Source organism: Lemur catta, chromosome 13, assembly GCF_020740605.2.
Source record: "Lemur catta isolate mLemCat1 chromosome 13, mLemCat1.pri, whole genome shotgun sequence".
Classification (NCBI taxonomy): domain Eukaryota; kingdom Metazoa; phylum Chordata; class Mammalia; order Primates; family Lemuridae; genus Lemur; species Lemur catta.
In genome coordinates, this window is record NC_059140.1 from 7,971,206 (window position 1) to 7,988,462 (window position 17,257).

General features: G+C 38.5%; 1 protein-coding gene and 1 long non-coding RNA gene across 4 annotated transcripts; both read right to left on the bottom strand.

Moving 5' to 3' along the window:
- Positions 1 to 9,725: 9,725 nt before the first annotated feature.
- On the bottom strand, positions 9,726 to 12,721 carry LOC123649396 (putative vomeronasal receptor-like protein 4). 3 transcript variants are annotated; one of them, XR_006739002.1, is made up of 3 exons: positions 12,658 to 12,675; positions 10,277 to 10,510; positions 9,726 to 10,199 (listed from the first exon to the last, which is right to left on the bottom strand). XR_006739002.1 is itself a non-coding variant. In XM_045567516.1 (3 exons), coding segments are annotated over exons 1-3 (588 nt in total). In that variant the 5' UTR covers positions 12,656 to 12,721; the 3' UTR covers positions 9,726 to 9,844. The 3 variants fall into 3 exon arrangements, 2 of the variants coding, with proteins under 2 accessions (XP_045423472.1, XP_045423471.1); XM_045567516.1 differs by having other exon boundaries at positions 9,726 to 10,196; positions 12,654 to 12,721; XM_045567515.1 differs by having other exon boundaries at positions 12,654 to 12,721.
- A 316-nt stretch (positions 12,722 to 13,037) lies between these two features.
- LOC123649400 lies at positions 13,038 to 16,405 on the bottom strand. Its single transcript, XR_006739005.1, has 3 exons — positions 16,347 to 16,405; positions 15,791 to 15,835; positions 13,038 to 13,062 (listed from the first exon to the last, which is right to left on the bottom strand). It is a non-coding gene; the product is annotated as an uncharacterized LOC123649400 (long non-coding RNA).
- Positions 16,406 to 17,257: the final 852 nt, after the last annotated feature.

The following is a 17,257-nucleotide window of genomic DNA, read 5'->3' on the forward strand; positions in this document are numbered from 1 at the left end:
TTACCCTGACATAAAAGAGTATGTTCTGTACAATTTCATTTAAATAGATTTTTTTTTTTTTTTTTGAGACAGAGTCTCACTTTGTTGCCTGGGCTAGAGTGAGTGCCGTGGCGTCAGCCTAGCTCACAGCAACCTCCAACTCCTGGGCTTAAGCGATCCTACTGCCTCAGCCTCCCGAGTAGCTGGGACTACAGGCATGTGCCACCATGCCCGGCTAGTATTTTCTTTATATATTTTTAGTTGTCCAGATAATTTTTTTATTTCTATTTTTTTAGTAGAGACGAGGTCTCGCTCAGGCTGGTCTCGAACTCCTCACCTTGAGCGATCCACCCGCCTCGGCCTCCGGGTGGGCTAGGATTACAGGCATGGGCCACTGCACCCGGCCTAAATGGATTTTTAAAACAAATTCAGAAGTTAGAATATTTGTTGTCATTGCAGGAGTGAGCGCAGTGACTTGGGGTGAGAACAAGAGGGAGTCTTTGAAGAGTTACTAATGTTCTGTCTTGTACTAGTTACTGTTTGTGTTTGCTTCAGGTAATTCATTGAGCAGTATGCTTATTATTTCTATCCCTTGGTGTACGTGGATGTTATGCTTCAACACAGAAATCTAATGAGCTGGATCCAGAACTTTTATTTCTCTGGTTAGTCCCAAGGCCAGTAGCCGTGAGAGCTGGTTCAAGACTCCCGAATTACAGCATCTAGGTTCATATCCCAGATCTCACTCCTTCCCATCTCACAGAACATGGACAAGTTACTCTCTCCAAGCTTCAGTTTCTTTGTCTGTAAAATGGATTAATTATAGTTTTCTTCTCAGAGTTATTGAGATGATTAAATCCTTACAATAAATCCTAGCTCTTTTTGTGTTCCATCCTGATTTTTGTTCTATAGACTATGAAGACAGATGATGGTTTGCAGTAGAGAAAGGAGAAAGATTAGGTTTAAGTCAAAGACATTTCCAAGGTGAAAAGTGAGAGGTAAAGATCAGAGATGGTGCTGAGGTGCAGGAAGGAGGGTCAAAGGCCTTGTATTTTATCTCTAGTCTCCTGCCTATCTTCAAACATGAAAGGTGGACTAACCAGATGATCTCATTGGTTAGTCCTCCCAGCTATGACATTGTCAAAATTGGGGGGAGGATGGAAATGCCATCCAAAACCCAAATACAAATGTCCACATTTGATTCGATCTTACACATGAAGGCCCAGAACTATGGGGTTAAGGGAGGTAGGTTTTCAGTGGTAGGATTGTGAGTTAATTTAGTTTCTCCATTGATTTTTTTTCTCTTTTTCTAATTTTCTGTAATAAGTTTGTCAATTAATTGGAACAAAACACCTTACCAAATATATCTATTTCTTCATATACATATCCACATAATTAGGGTTATAAAGAAAGGAGAAAAGGAAGGAAATAAATAAGAAAGGAAGGAAAGAAGGAAGGAAGGAAGCAAAGAAAGAGGAAAGAAACCACAAACTGACAGATATTCTCAGAATAAGAAGCCAAAAATTATCTGGGCAGGGAAAACACTGCTTCTGATGCACAAGGACTAAGCCAGCAGAGCATTTTGAGATCGGACAGAGATAACAGATATTACAAATAACTCTGGGATATTTTCTAGTTTTTATTGTGTTTTTCACCCCTTCCCTCAATTGCCTACATTTTTTTCTTTCTTTCTTTTTTTTTTATCTGAAACTAATCCAATCTTCCTTTTAATATTTCACCTTGTTAACAAAACCCTGGACAACAGAATGGTAAAAGGGTTTTCTACTTACATTTTCTTACTTTCAAAAACTAGCCCTACTGAAATGACCACTTGGTCTAGGAAGCTGGTATGCAGAGCATTTATTAGCATTCTGAGCATGAATCCTTGTTCTAAGAATCTAAGTACTGCAGTGATTTGGCAGTGCAATTCGATTTCTGGGATTAGTCCTTATAGAATTAGTTGTACAAAGGCTCTGTAAACAAGGAAGTTTACAGAGAACTGTTTGTAATATTTATAAATTGTAAACAAAGAAAAAAAGGTCATCCATTGAGGATAGTTAAATCATTATGACTTATCCATATCAATAAATTCTTCATGGTCATTTAAAATTGAAATATATCTGCAGTTACAGAACAAGTTGCATAATATGATCCAACATGTATTTAAACAATGTGTGTGTGTGTGTGTGTGTGTGTGTATAAAAATAGTTCTGCAGGAACAAAAAAAATGTTTCTATTTGTTTGTATATGTTAGCTCTTTTTTTTCTTTAACAAAGAACATGTATGTTCAGATTTTTAAAAGGGAGGCCCATGCTCTTGATCTTTAAACTGCATTGCCTTGTGAGGGGACAAGAGTGACTTTGTTTTTAATGATAAACCATCATGTGACTTCTAACCTTGAGACTAAGCATACCTAAAAAATGTCTAGTTGATGTATTATTCTTTACGCAGAAACACCCATTCACTGTAAGTTTCACATTTCCTCCAAAACAATCCTGATGTCGCTGTGTACATCAAAGGCTGTGATACTCTTAGACACCTACACATTCCTTCGATGATATAAACCCTGGGTCCAGGAGGTTGTGGTGTGAAAATCTACCTGTCTTTGGTCTGTCAAGACAAAGCTTCTGTCCACAAGTTCCCCTAATATAACACCCTTTGCCAACAAACTGGAGTTATTAGCCTCATTCTTTGGTTTCTTGTCTCCTTTGATATTTTGGAGCCGCTTTGCACATACAGCCCTTTCATGAACATCTTGACACCTCCCTCCATAACTTTTCAAAATTCCCCTGGGGAAATTTCTGTGTTGGCTGAGAGTCCAGGTGCAAAGAATCATCACATTCTCCAAAGTCAAAGGCAAAATTTTATCTTAACCCTGCTGGGCACAGCCCTGGGCTTATGAGCAGACTGCCTGTGACATTGAATATGAATTCTAGGTCATCCCCTTCTGTCTTCTGGGGTCTGCTTGGCCTACCTGGGTTTCATGTTCTTCATAAAATCCTTGGCCCTTCCCAAGCGAACATTCAGTGTTTCCTGAAGTTTCCAAATGAGGCTTCAATGCCTCATTTGGTCCAAGAGCTCATCAAGGTGGGCCTCCTGGGCCTGGCAGCTGCCCTCACAATAATAGGAAGCAGAAGGAAGTCACCAGATCTTAGAGAATAAATGGCATGCAGAGCCCCTGCCTCTGGAACTGAAGCCCAGGCTCCCAGACAGGCCCAGAGTTATTTTTCTATAGCAGGAGCTGGAAATCTGCCTCCACACTTGCCCTTTCACAGCCAGGACTCTGGGCTCTTCTATCTGGAATGTTCTTCCCTGCCCACTTTGCACCCGCAGGACCCAGCTCAGAGGGGACTCCTCAGGGGCACCCACCTCACGTGGTCATTCTCTGCTTACATCTGCCTGTGGCACCTGTTTCTCACTTTCCTTCTCACCGGTCATATTCAAAATCAGATGCTGGCTGTATCCCCATCACCCCCTAGACTGTGTCACCTCCTTTGGGGTGTGTGACTGTCAGAGGCAGATGCTCCATACCCACCCCCGGCAGTCTATAGATTTGTCTCTCACACACATGATTTTCCAGACATGATTTAGTCCCATCAAACAGCTGAGGCCAGAATCATAGAAAACTTCTGCTACTTCCCATCCAGGCTCCCGACCAAGGTAAACCTCAGTTTCCCATCAGTACAAGTTTTACAGCTAAAGGTTTCACGTTTGGGTCTATGATCTCTATTGAGTTAATTTTTGTTTCTGGCATGAAATATGGATCAAAGATCTCACTCTCTTTATTTTTCTTTTTGCATCTGAATCCTGGCTGGATTCACAGGCCACAGTGCTGAGCCCTTGACCACTTGGATGTGACCCAGCCCTCATTGCCCTTGAGGATGCCCCAGTGTGGGGTCTGCACCTGGTTCTCCAGGCTGTGCTTCTGCCAGTGCTGCTGTGTCTTCTCAGGATCCAGCTTCTCCAATGACAGCACACTCTGGTGCCTGCCAGAGCCACACAGCCTCCTGAGAGTAGCTGAAGGGGTCAGGGCTTTGCCACACCATCCACTTCACCAGGGCATGCAGGGATTTCTGCAGTGGCAGAGCCCAGAGAAGGGGCCTGGAGGGCTGACCTGCCCAGAGTCAGGAGGATGGCCCCACTCACTGGTCATTGATGGGCTCATTCAAAGGCCAGTGGAGGCCCCACATCTCAAGTACTTATTGTCACTGCATCGGCACCATCCCTCAAGGTCAGCTTCTGGGCCTCATCTTGGCTCATGCCCCTCCCTTTGGGGTAGTGTTTCTGTTCTGCTCAAGGACACACCCTTCATCTGGCTGCCCCTGAAGTTCCATCTCTAGACCTGTTCCATTTCCCGTTGATGTCACTGACAGGAAGAAGGTGGAGTTTTGGGCCTAGAAAAAAGAATCGCCAGCCCTAGAAACCAGCCTGAGCTCTCAGGTGGGCTGTACTGACCTCTGTCTGGGTCATCTCTCCTTCTTTGGCACTCACTGACTCACAGCATGTGGGCTGAAAGTCAAAGCTGTCGTTAAAGCCACACTCCAACTCCCCTACCATTTGGAAAAATCTATGTCTTATGTCATAATCTGGGTTATGGATCTGCAAACTGGCCTGAGTGTCAGATTTGGCCCTCTGCCTACTTTTGTTTGGCCCTGTGAGCTAGGCATGGATTTTACATTTTTAAATGGTTGGAAAAAATTAAAATAACATTTAATTATGTGAAAACGATATGAAATTCAAATTTCATTGTCCCTAAACAAACATTTACTGGAGCAAAGCCACACCCATTCACATCTGTACTTTAATTGACCAATAATACTACATTAATACTTATATATTTATGGGGTATAATGTGATGTTTTGATACATGTATACAATATGAGATGATAAAGTCAAGCTATTTAATGTGTCAGTCACCTCATACACTTATTTTTTTGTGTGGTGTGAATGTTTAAAATCTACTCTCAGCAATCTCCATATGGACCTTACCTTAGTATTAACTGTAGTCACCCTGCTGTGAAGCAGATTGCAAAGACCCACCCTCTTCTGAGTTTGTCATCTAAACAATTTGATTAAGGAGGCAGGAAGGGCATATTTTGTCAAAATATTTTCTTCTACCTAGAACACCAGTTGCTGTCATCGGAGGGATTTGGAATGGACCTAAGGTCTCCCCCTGTCCCTAGGCTACAGGTGAAGAGAAAAGGGGCCCTGACAGCAGGGACAGTTCTGTCTATAAAGGGAAGCATCACAATAACCTTGTGGTGTGACTCCATTAAACAATGCTGTCAAGGACTACGCCAAGGACAGAGTGCCCAGGGTAAAGTCTGAGGTGAGCTGAGAGCCACAACTTTATCACACACAGGCTTCCTCTTCCTCTGTTCACTGATCATAGGGAACTCCCCGTGAGCCCATAGGGGATGGGAGAGAGAAGACACTGTAGCAGGTCTGGGGATCATGGCATTTGGACCACTTTTTCATGTAACTTACTTGTGCCTTCCGGGCGCACTGGGACTCAATCATGTGCAGACCACTTTCATTTGATCATGGGGTGGTGCTCTGCAAGTACAACTTTATGGCTTGGTGGATCATATTACAGCCTGCACATAATGGACATCTGAAGTCGTGTGGCAAGTAGGTGGCCCATGGTTAACTGTTCAGTACCTACTAAGTCTGAGTAGCAGGGCAAGAGCTGTTTCTCTAAAGAGGGGTAGTTATCTGCAGGGGATGGCAGGGGTTTGTTCTAATATCCTGAGGGTCTTAGCTGTTCTTCACCTACAGGGGCCTGCTAAAGGCTGAAAACAGTATTCCTAAGTGTCACTGATACTTCAGACACAATTAGATTTGATAGATCACATGACCTAAGTGGCAGAGCAGCTTGCATGGCAGCCTGGACCTGTAGCTGGGTGTTCTCTACTGGGCCTCACTCAAAACTAGCAGCATTTGGAGACACTCAGTAAGTGGGCTGGAGTTACACATCCAAATGAAGAATATATTGCCTCCAAAATCCAAAAAGGCCCACTAGGTGTTGTGTCTCTTTTTCAATTGTAGGAGGGTTTAGATACAACCACCTATCCCTTACCCTAGAAGGCCTATCGCAGCACACCCCACACCACTGGACCACTAAAATTTTATTGAGGTAGAAGGTCTCTGAATTTTAGTCAGATTTCTTGTCTACTTCCTGACACATAGATATCTTAACAACAAGATTAGCATAGTTTGTACATCTTGCACTCTAGGTCCAATCAGCATAATATTATCAATATTATGGTCTAGTGTAATATATTGTGAGAGAGAAAGGTGATTTAAGTCCCTGTGAACTAAACTATGACATAGGGCTGGAGAGTCGATATGTCCCTGAGGAAGGACAGTGAAGGCATATTGCTGCCCATCCCAGCTGAAAGCAAACTGCTTCTGATGAGCCTTATTGACAGGCATCAAGATAGACAGGTCAGCCAGATCAATAGCTGCAGACCAGGTATCAGCAATATGCTAATTTGCTCAAGAATTAAGCCACATCTATTACAGCAGTTGCAATTGGCATCACCATTTGGTTAAGCCTAAAATAATCCACTGTTCTTCTCCAACACTCATCTAATTTTTTCACAGGACATAGAGAAAAGTTTAATGGGGATGCAGTGAGAATTATCACCCTGCATCTGTTAAGTCCTCGATGTCTTGGATAATGGCACTAATCTCTTCAATATCTCCAGGAATGTAATATTGCTTTTGCTTCACTATTTTCCTAGGCAGAGGTAGTTCTAGCGGTATTCCCTTGGCCATTCCCATGATAATAGCTCTCACTCCACAGGTCAGGGCACAAATGTGGAAATTCTATCAACTGTTGGGTATGTCTATTCCGATTATACATTCTGGAGCTGGGAAAATAACCACAGGTTGGGCTCTGGGACCCAACGGCCTCACCGTGAGATGGTCCTGAGCTAAAACTCCATTGATTATCTGCTCTCCATAAGTTCTTACTCTGACAAGGGATCACAGTGATATTTGGGGTTTTGAAAATTAATGTCAGTTCACAGCCAGTGTCCAGTAGTCCCTAAGAGATCTGATTGTTTTCTTTTCCCCAATGCACAGTCACTCTGGTAAAAGAATGTAGACCCCTTTGGAAGGCAGGTTAAAAAATTAACCATATAAATATTTGGCAGTGTAACAGGGTCCTTCTTCTAGGGGACCTGGCCTCACCATCATTTACAGGATTTGAAGTCTGTAAAACTGGATCAAGTCTGGGAAATGTTTAACGGGCCATGATATTCTGTTTTTATTATTCATTGTACTTGTATTTACTCAGTCTAGCAGTTTGCATATAATTTCTGAATTTCTAAAAGAGCCTCAGCTCAGGTTCTTGTCACAGCCATTGATATTCTATTGCAGTTCTCTACTCATCACTTCTTGGCCCCAAAAGTCCACAACTCTGCAGCCCCACTGTAGTGTTCATGTGCCGTAGAGCTCACCCTGCCTTCTGCGGCTCCTGCCAGCCCAAGATCCACATGATGCCCCCATTGCCCATCTGTGCCCAAAGTCAGGCAAGACAAAAGCAGCCCTTTGGGCAGCCCACAGACAGGTTGACCATTTCAAATATATTCTATTCTCCTTCTGTCCTGATACAGGGAACCAAGAATTGGTCACGTTCCTGCAGTCCATGCTGTGCTGTGCAAGGAAGGTGCTGGGGCAAGAGCCAGTAAAATCCCCATGGAATTTTCTACCACATTGAATGTGGCTTTTTTTTTATTGTACATTTGCCATTCATTGCAAGTTATTGTCTAGGTTATAGAGCTTCTATAAAGCTATTTTTCAATCAATTGTTTGTTTGTTTGAATGTTTCTGTGGGGAACGAAGCCTGGTGCTAACTAGTCTTCTGCCCAGATGATGTAGCTCTCAAAGTTATCCTTGCCTTGATGATGATGCCATTACAGTTTCCTAACAATCAGGGAGTTGCAGCAGTATGTCTTCTATAAATTAATATCATTTATTTCATTTTGTGCCTTTATAAAACTAAACAGAACAGCTTTATCTGTAATAAGCCTCATAAAGTTCTGTTTTTATTTCATGTTTGCAACCTCTAAAAACTTTTTATATTGTGTCTATGTCATTATTAGTCTATTGATGCATTCCCTTTCTTCATATGCAAGTTTATTTCTATATTCTATATCTTCTTGAGCTAATTTTATTAGCTTGTGCCTATCTTGTAATTTGTAGTATTCCAGGTATCTAGGTTTGCATGGCAGTTGTTGGAAGAATCAGAAAAAATAGAGTAGAGAAGTGATGCTTTGGAGCAATCCATAAATGCTCTACGCTCTAGAGTCCTCTATTTTAATATGGATAAAATTAATATATGTGCCATACCTACCACTCATATTTATTTTGTGAGACAAATGATACACAGTATTCAAAGTAAATTATGGAACAGTTCCATTTGACCTGGATTTCATCAAGGTGGCACAGTGAACCATTATCCTCTTTTGCCTCAATATGTAGGTAGAGAGAGACAGAGAGAGAAAGAGAGAGAAATTTTTAGTAAGAAAATATACAATATAAGAATTTAAGTTAATAATTGTATCAACAGATACAAATTTTATTATAAAATTATTAATATTTACCAAGAAAATTTAATATATTAGGTACTATTTTAAGCCAATTGTACATATAGCATAATATATGAGTTACAATATATAATACAAAAATTCATAAAAAAAGAAATTGAAATATCTATAATAATGTTAGATGACATTAAAGCAATCACAAAGATCAACTGTTTTGACATATGACAATAAATGAGCATAAAGGGTGTTAATAACTTTATTAGTAAGTTTTACTAGTTATGCAGATAAGCAAATAGCATTTTAAAACAGAGAGCACAGGGTACACATTATTTTCAAATACAAGAGGAAATGATTAGAAATGGAAATGTTTTTGGCCTAAGAATGCCTTTAGCTTCCCAGAAATGAAAATACTACAGGTCATATTTTCTAGGCACCATGAAATGAGAGTAGAAACTATCAACTGAAGAGTAACCAGTAAGATCTAACAGCATGCATATTTCAATTAAAATTCTTTTTTAAAACTGCTGAATTAAGTGAAAAATCCAAACCAATATTACCTTTTAGGTGTCAGAAAAATGCTAAGGAGGAATCATGGTGGCTGGAGTCAAAGAACCTGAACTCAGGTAACTAATTCTATCAATGACAAGTATTGTTACAGAAAAACTTCAATTATATGTATATACACCTACTTTTCACTAAAGTTAAGGAATGATACTAAAAACTTGTGCAAAACATAAGAAAACATTTCAATATGAAAGAAAAATAATCACACTGTACAAATATCAGTGCCATATGGTATAGTGAAGGAATGTGGAGGGATGAACCAAATCAAGAAAATCAGGATTTCTCATAAGACTGTTTTTTTTCACAAAATAGTTTTGTAAAGTGTTTCATCTATGTGTACATTGTGCACATTTTGCTTTTAAAAATACCACATATTCTAAAGATCCTTGCAATGCACACAGCAAAAAATAATCAAGAAATGACAAGGATCCTTATAATGCCCCACAGAATTGAAACCCAAATATGGTAGCACAGGTGCCAACACTGTTTACATAGTTTAAACGTGTCATTCCACACATCTTAATTAAACCAGGTGGCAGAGCCTGTGCTACTTAAGTTAGTTAACTGACAGCAAAAGAATGTACTTTTCAGGCAATTATTTTCATAATCAATCTGTTAAAAATTGAGGAACTTTTTGCCACATAATTTGGAAAACATTGATTATTCTTTTGTCAGAACTGAGTAGCACCAAAGGACTCACTGTGACATAGATGTTGACCACAAGCCTCTGGCTACCCAAGAGAACTGGGTCACATGCCCATAACAGGGTGGAGGAGGATGAGATGATAAGGTCCACCCAGTACATGACCACAGAGAAAGTCACCAGTAGCAGGACGGTGTGGGTGGCCCTTTTCTCTGGGCAGGCTCTTGGGGAGAGGCTGGTGCTGTGAATGTCCTGGTATTGCCTCTGCACAGGAGAATCTCATGTATGCATTTGAGAGCAGCATAATTCCTACAAAGGACACATCCCTGGATACTGACAGAGTGACAGTCAAGCCCCTAATGATGTAGCTCACGGGTGAGAGGGAGCAGTACTGTGTGAGAATCACCAGATTGGTCTGAGTCCCATCGGAAGACGACACAGCATAGATGATCAGGTTGCTACTGAAAGACAAATTGAGGAACCATAAAAAGAAGAAAATATAAAAAATATCATTTGTTGATTTATTTTTAAATCTTACCAGCCAGGAGGTGCTGGGGCTGATGGTGAAGGCCTGGGCATGCTCAGGAGGCAGGTGGTGCAGATGGAGAGGCCCCTCATCACCCTGCTCGGGGAGAGCAAAGCCTTACATTTGAAGTCATTCCCAAAATGCAGGGACTCAAACAGTTCCAGAGATACCAAAATAACTTCAGTGACGAGGTTCACTATGTGGACAAAGGCCAAGTGACTTGTGGTCACATCAGTGGGCTTAGGCCTGCGTTCAAGACGGAGTTTGAAGATGCACAAGAGAAAAAGGAAAGTATTTGCTGAGATTCCAGTGCCAGCTTGGAAAAAAAAAGCCTTTTTTAAATGGTAACATAAGTGAAAAATTTGCTCATTTTAATGTCAGAGAAGAAAGATTTTTTATCTGAAAAACAAGATAAAACACACCCTCCATGCCATTTTTTCATATACAAGATTATTACCGCTGCTATCATTTCTATTTAATACAATTATCCTTGAGTAACACTGACTAGTTTATAGAAAATTTCAAATAACCAGCCTCTCTGTATTATTTTCTCTGTTATATACACCTAACATCATCTCAAGCACAACCAAACCTGGGTAGGTGTCCATTATCTGTGCTCCTATGGCACCTAGGCCTCACTCCTTAGAAGTACTAATAATATTAGACTTTTTTTATTAAAAATTCAGCACATAAAAATTGGTGTCTACACAGAAGAGCTGAAGTAAATTCATGTCAATAGAAAAAGAATCATCAAATATATCAATTGGAAAAAAAATTCTTATGTTCATCATAAGGGGTTTTTTAACATTCTCATTTATTGCCTACAACTTCTGCTATGGAGATATTATGGAGTTTGGTTAACAGTTTGAAGAAATTTCATTATTCCGACAGAAAGAAGAAAGGATTTCATTAAGGATTCCGTTTCTAAAAATGCTTCTCATAAGATGTGACAATATTCTAGTCCTGAGTTAGTTCTCTGTTGCTGCTGTAAGAAATTATCACAAACTTAGAGGATTCAAACAACATATATTTATTGTATTGCATATCTGAAGGTCAAAATATCAAAAAGGGTCCCACTAGGCTAAATTAAGACGTCAGCAGAATTTGAGTTCCTTTCTGGAGGCTCTGGGTGAGTATGTATTTTCTTGGTTTGTTTGATTGTTTTTGGATTTTCCCAAGCTTTTAGAGGCTGCCTGCAGTCCTTGGCTCTTGTCTTCCTACCTCCTGCAAAGCCAGCAATAGCTGGTCATATTGTCCTCACATTGCATCATTGTGGACACTGAGTCTCTCACCTCCTGATCACACATTTAAAGGCCCCGGTGATTATATTGGGCCCATGTGAATAACCCAAGGTAATCTCCTTATCTTAAACTCAGCTGATCAGCACCCCTGATTTTATCTGCAATCTTAATTCTCCCCTGTCACATTGCCTACTATATTCACAGAAGCTCAAAACTGGAAGAAGGAATTAGGATGTGGACATCTTTGTGAACCATTATTCTGCCAACCACAAGTACCTTTAACAATATTTCCTCATAATTTTCTTGCTCTTCCCAGTCTATTTTCTATTCTAGATAATTCTTACAGAGACTTTCTAGACTCTGGAGGAAATCACTGACATCTATCTCTCAATTATATGAGGGATAATCCACACAATTCTCCGCTTTACATCATCTAAAAAGTAGGATCAAAATAATCACATGGTGCTTCTTTCTTGAAGCTTCACTACATGTGGCAAATTTTATTATGATGTATTCATTTTCTATTAATACAAATATTTTTTTCAATCCAGGTTTTAATGAACCCAATATTGGAAATCCCCACCTGTCTTTAGATTTCACTTCTGAGGTTAATGAGTGTTTTTATTTAAAGGTAATTTACAGCTTTGTAACCCCAACATATAAATTTGGGAAGCAGTGCAGAACTGTTGACAGTTATTGTTCTTGGCTTATATTCAGAAATGTATGGTTGAGGTAGAACATTGTCCTAAAACAACTAAATATGTATGCGTTTATAAATAAAGGAAAATTTATGCAGTGATTAAGTGTTACTTTCTATCAAAGCTTCATATATCCAAGGAACACATTTATCTCAACATCCAGAACCAAAAATAGTTCTTACTAACATACATCTCACCCTCAGACATTTGTTCTCTGCAGTCAGGCTGAACCCAGGAGAAGCAGCAGGATAATATTGTTTTATGGGGATAATGATCTCTACTTCTTAGGGGTGACATTCCAGTATCAGTAAAACAATATTTGGGCAATGGTCACTAATGTATATATAATTATTTTGTAACTATATATCTGAAATCATATTGTTAATATACAGTGCATATTATAAGCCATGTAACAGAAAGATAATAAAATTATTAGATAATGACACATACATACAAATTTTATTTTCTTATGTCTCCTCAAGGGGTATCTGACCCACTTCCTCTGTGGCATGTTCCCCCTCTGAAACTGACTGTTGCATCCTGCAAAAGATTCAGAGACTCTTGAGGGTGTTGGGCAGAGTCCAGACAGGAAAGGTCCATGGTCCCACAGATGAGGACTGCCAGGTAAAATATGAAAAAGTCAAATAGAAAATTCATACGGTTAATAAGTTTATTATAAATATGTCTTAAATGTTGCATGCCAATACTGTATAGAGTTATGCCATTATTGAATACTTATACAATGAAATTATCTTTGTTTATCTAAAATTAAAACCTACCTGTGTCTATTATTATTTGCTTAAACTGGCTTTGCTATCATGGGAGAATCAGAGGCTTTGCAATAATATGGTACAGAACTCTGGGAAAGGAAATAGAAAAAAATTTATGGAAGCCATAAATACTGGTCAGAATATAAAGAAGAACTGGATTTGAACTTATTCATTAAAATCTGACAAGTGTGAATGCAACTCTCAGCACTCACAGTGAAATGAGTTCACCAAGCTGCCCTCGGGCTGACAGTGAAGCCCTTAGCACACTCGGGAGACAAAGCATGCAGATCAAGTTCATCCTCACTCTACTGGATTCTACCTTATGCTATTTTAAATATAGCATATCCTCAAAGTATGTAACCATGGGCAATGCTTGTGAAACAGCACCATTTACTGGAGCAGGTTCAAAAGACTGACTGTAAAGTCTGTGGGCTTGTATCAGTCATCTCTAGAGAGAGTGTAATAAAAAGCAGCCATCTACAAAAATCCAAATTTTATTTTGGGAGAAAACAAATATGAGGAAAATGAGGTTTGGTAAAATACATTTACTCACCTTTATAATAATATCTAATTTTAAAAGTATTGTTTTATAAGTGAAACAATATTCTATAGAGATCTTTTTACTGTACCTAGTTTAGATAGTACTATGTAAGCTAATCACAAAATAATACCTTTTTTTATATTAACAAAGAATGTCATTTTTTGTCATCAGTTTTATCATAGTCTAGAAAAAGCATTGCAAACCTATGATTCATTTTAGACAGCATAAAGCTAACATGAGACTTGCAGGTGTAAAGATACGAGAGTTTAGTTTGGCTCAGTATAACAGCTGGTAAGCTATGAAATGCAGCAGATAATTTCATGTAAGAAAACACGTTTCCTTCCATCTAGACCAGTTTGTAGAGAAATACATCTGTTAAATGTACAAATGTCAAAAGAACACGTATGAGCAGCATAAGATATCCTTGAATAACTGAAAGAAAACTGCTACCCTTTGGAAATTGAACTTAGTGGAGGATGTATGGGGAAAAAATACCAGCTGATGTGGATATTCACAATCAGAAGACCTTCAATTCTCTCCTGAGAAAAAGCAAAGGCAGGAGAAGAGTCACTGCAGATGTAAATGTTAGAAAAGCTATGGAGAATTTGATCAAAAATCATGTGCTAGGGATTTTGAAAAACTATAAAAGGGATGTTTTGAGTGAATTTGTCTCACCACTGGAACCAATCAAATATGAGCAAACATAACACTTTTTCAAAAGGGTTACAAAGTCTTTTACCATCATTTTACTCTGCATCACAGTAACGTGAAGCTGAGAATAACAACAATGGTCTCAAATTAGTGAGTTTCAAGGACAATGAAGAATGTGCCCTGTCTTGCAAGTAGCCTATCAGGATCAGTGGAGGTCAGTCCTCTCCACCATCCCCTTCCTAAATACACAGAACGCAGGGCTTTTAACAATTGCTTTTAAGACAATCTCAAATTCTCTGATTTTCGGAAATATAAATAGAGGTTTTCTATTGGTCCATGCTTTTTAATTTTTTTATTTCAGAATATTAAGGGGCTACAAATGTTTTTGTTACGTGGGTAGCTTTTTAATGCTAAAGTCAGGGCTATTAATGTGCCCATCACCTAAATAGTGTTCATTGTACATCTTAGGTAGGTTTTTACCACACCCCCCTCGTGGATTTCCAATGACTTTTACTTCTTTCTGTGCACATGTGTGCCCATCAATTATTTCCAGATTATTAGAGAGTACATGTGGTGATCCACGGGGTTTTGATGCCTTCATGGGCCACAAATGAATAATCACTATTATCATTTTATTTTTCCTTTCCATTTTAACCTATCCTGGTTCTGCTCTCCCTGATTTTCATTTTAAAGGCACTTAGACACTAGAAGATATTATTTCTACTAAGTCTAATAAACTTTAAAGAGATACTGGAGATCAATAAATAATTAAATTGAAATTTATTGAGAATGTTCAAGAATCATGTCTTTATGAGCAAATCACAACTTGAAGCATTCTGAGGAAATAAGAGTACTAACTTTAGAGGACATTTTTATAATAAAGGAATGTGATTTCCTTCAAATTTTGGCAATTCTGTTAATCTCATGATTAAACAAATATCTCCATCTAATACATATTGTTATAAATTTTAGTTTATTTAGATAACTTAGATACAAAATCTAATTTTGTTTTAAGAATATATTTGAAGGCATGCTGGATGTTACCCTCTTTTATCAAAGTTAGTAATTAATCCTACAAAAATTTGATAAATATTAAATGGTGATATTTCTTGAGTTTTGTGATAATCATAAAATAAATTCATTTATAATCAATTTCTATGATGCAATAAAAGAAAACAATCATGATCATATGCTAAAATGTCATTACTGTAAAATGTTTAGAAAATATGTTCTATTATAATTTTAAACAATTCTACCATATTTGTAGAATTATAAAGTACAACCAAAGTAGGAGAAATTCTGAATTTGTTCAGATTTAGTGTGTTTAAAACATAAAATTTTACCTAATATACATACAGTAAGTTAAATGAGAAAAAAACGGGTTAAAAAATCAAATACATTTCAAATTCAAAGTCAACATAAAATTGTAAATGTCCTTCAACAAAACTATATATTATGGTCTCACATTTTGCATAAAATTGATCTTTCCATCTGGAAAAATGTATTTAGTTGTGATTCACTGAGATATAAGACTGAGTGCAAGAGAAGAAAATATTCATGATACTTTATTGAGAAAATCATATCTCATCCCACCACCAACTCAGAGTATAGTACATGTAACTTACCCATTAATTCTACAAAGATCTAGTGAATGTCAGGAAGTGATATTTCTAGATAGTTTTATGGAAATGAAAAAAAACATATATTAGCAATTAGCAAAGAAAAAAACAAAATAATCTTTATTGTCATCTGATGAAATCTAACTTATGTAATTGTTTAAAAAAATCTCATTTTATTGCATAATTTTGGTTATAAAATATTCTAAATATACTAAAATGTTTCATACTTAAAGGAACAAAAAAGTATAACTAAGTGATTTTGAATTCCTTTAGATTTCTTGTATTTTAACAGATAAAATTTTACCTAAGTATATGCAGTAAATTAAATTAATAAACTAGGTAAATAAAGTGAAACACAGTTGCAGTTCAAGTATATCCTAAAATTATAAATGCCCTTTAAAAATATATAAATTTATGGCTTCATATGATCCATGAAATATTTCTTTTTATCTGGAAATGTCTACTGTATGCAGCCACAATTCTTTGAGGTATGACTGAAATTATAAGAAGTGAATTCTCTCACTACTTCACTGGGACAATCCTGCCTCATCCCACCACCCACCTGAGTCTTGAGCGCTGACGGTTAATGATGCTGAATAATAGACACTGATGCAGCTGAGTCTTTAGAGTGAGCCTCTGTGTATGAGATGAGGACCCTAAGACATGGTTATGAGGAAGTGGTGCCAATCAGCTCATCTCCCAACAGGACCATGTCACCTGAAAAAGCAGGACAACCAGGCCTTGGGATTGTTAGGAAGGGAAACCAAAAAGGGAGAAACAACTTAACCTCATTACTAGAAAACAACAAGTGAGGAGCAACTGCATTGCAAACTTTTCCATGTGTGAGCTCACCTTTCTGGTCCCTTTTACCTGCTGGGTTGTACTGCATCAGTCCTATCAACAAAGTAGAAGCCTCCAACTAATGTCAACTTCAAAATTCAGTAGATTCCATATTAAATTTCTCAGTGTATCTCCACTGGTGCAAGTGATTCCTCGTGGTCCTCACACATATCCCCAGTGGTCCCTGGTATTCAGGGTCACAATTAGACTACAAACAACTCTGAGGGAATTAGGACAGTACCCTCTCTGGCAGACCTCCAGAGGACACAGCTCTGAGCCTGGGCACCTGTCATGGGTAGCAGAAGGTAGGACAGTTATTGCTTGGAAGTATTTGGCAGTTGCATTTAGTGTGGGCAGAAAGGACAGCTCCATTCCAAGCAGCACTGATGAATGGGATACGCACTGTCCTTCTCCATGTATCTTTGTCATCAAATATCAGGCTCCAGTGGGGGTGTGTTCTTCACCCCATCCCTCAGCCTCCTCTACTGTTTCTACTCACAGCGTGTTTTATTTCACACACTCAGCATTCGAGCACCCACTCACTGGCAACTGCCAAAGTTTTTGTTCCCTTGACACTCGCCATCCACGTTTGTTATAACTAACTCTAACCTTAGCCTTAGTGGTGATTCTGAT

Coding starts and splice junctions, on each gene's coding strand:
- LOC123649396 (XM_045567515.1), bottom strand. Junction 10,200..10,276: donor GCCCCAGCACCTCCTGGCTG/GTAAGATTTAAA, acceptor TTTGTCTTTCAG/TAGCAACCTGATCATCTATG.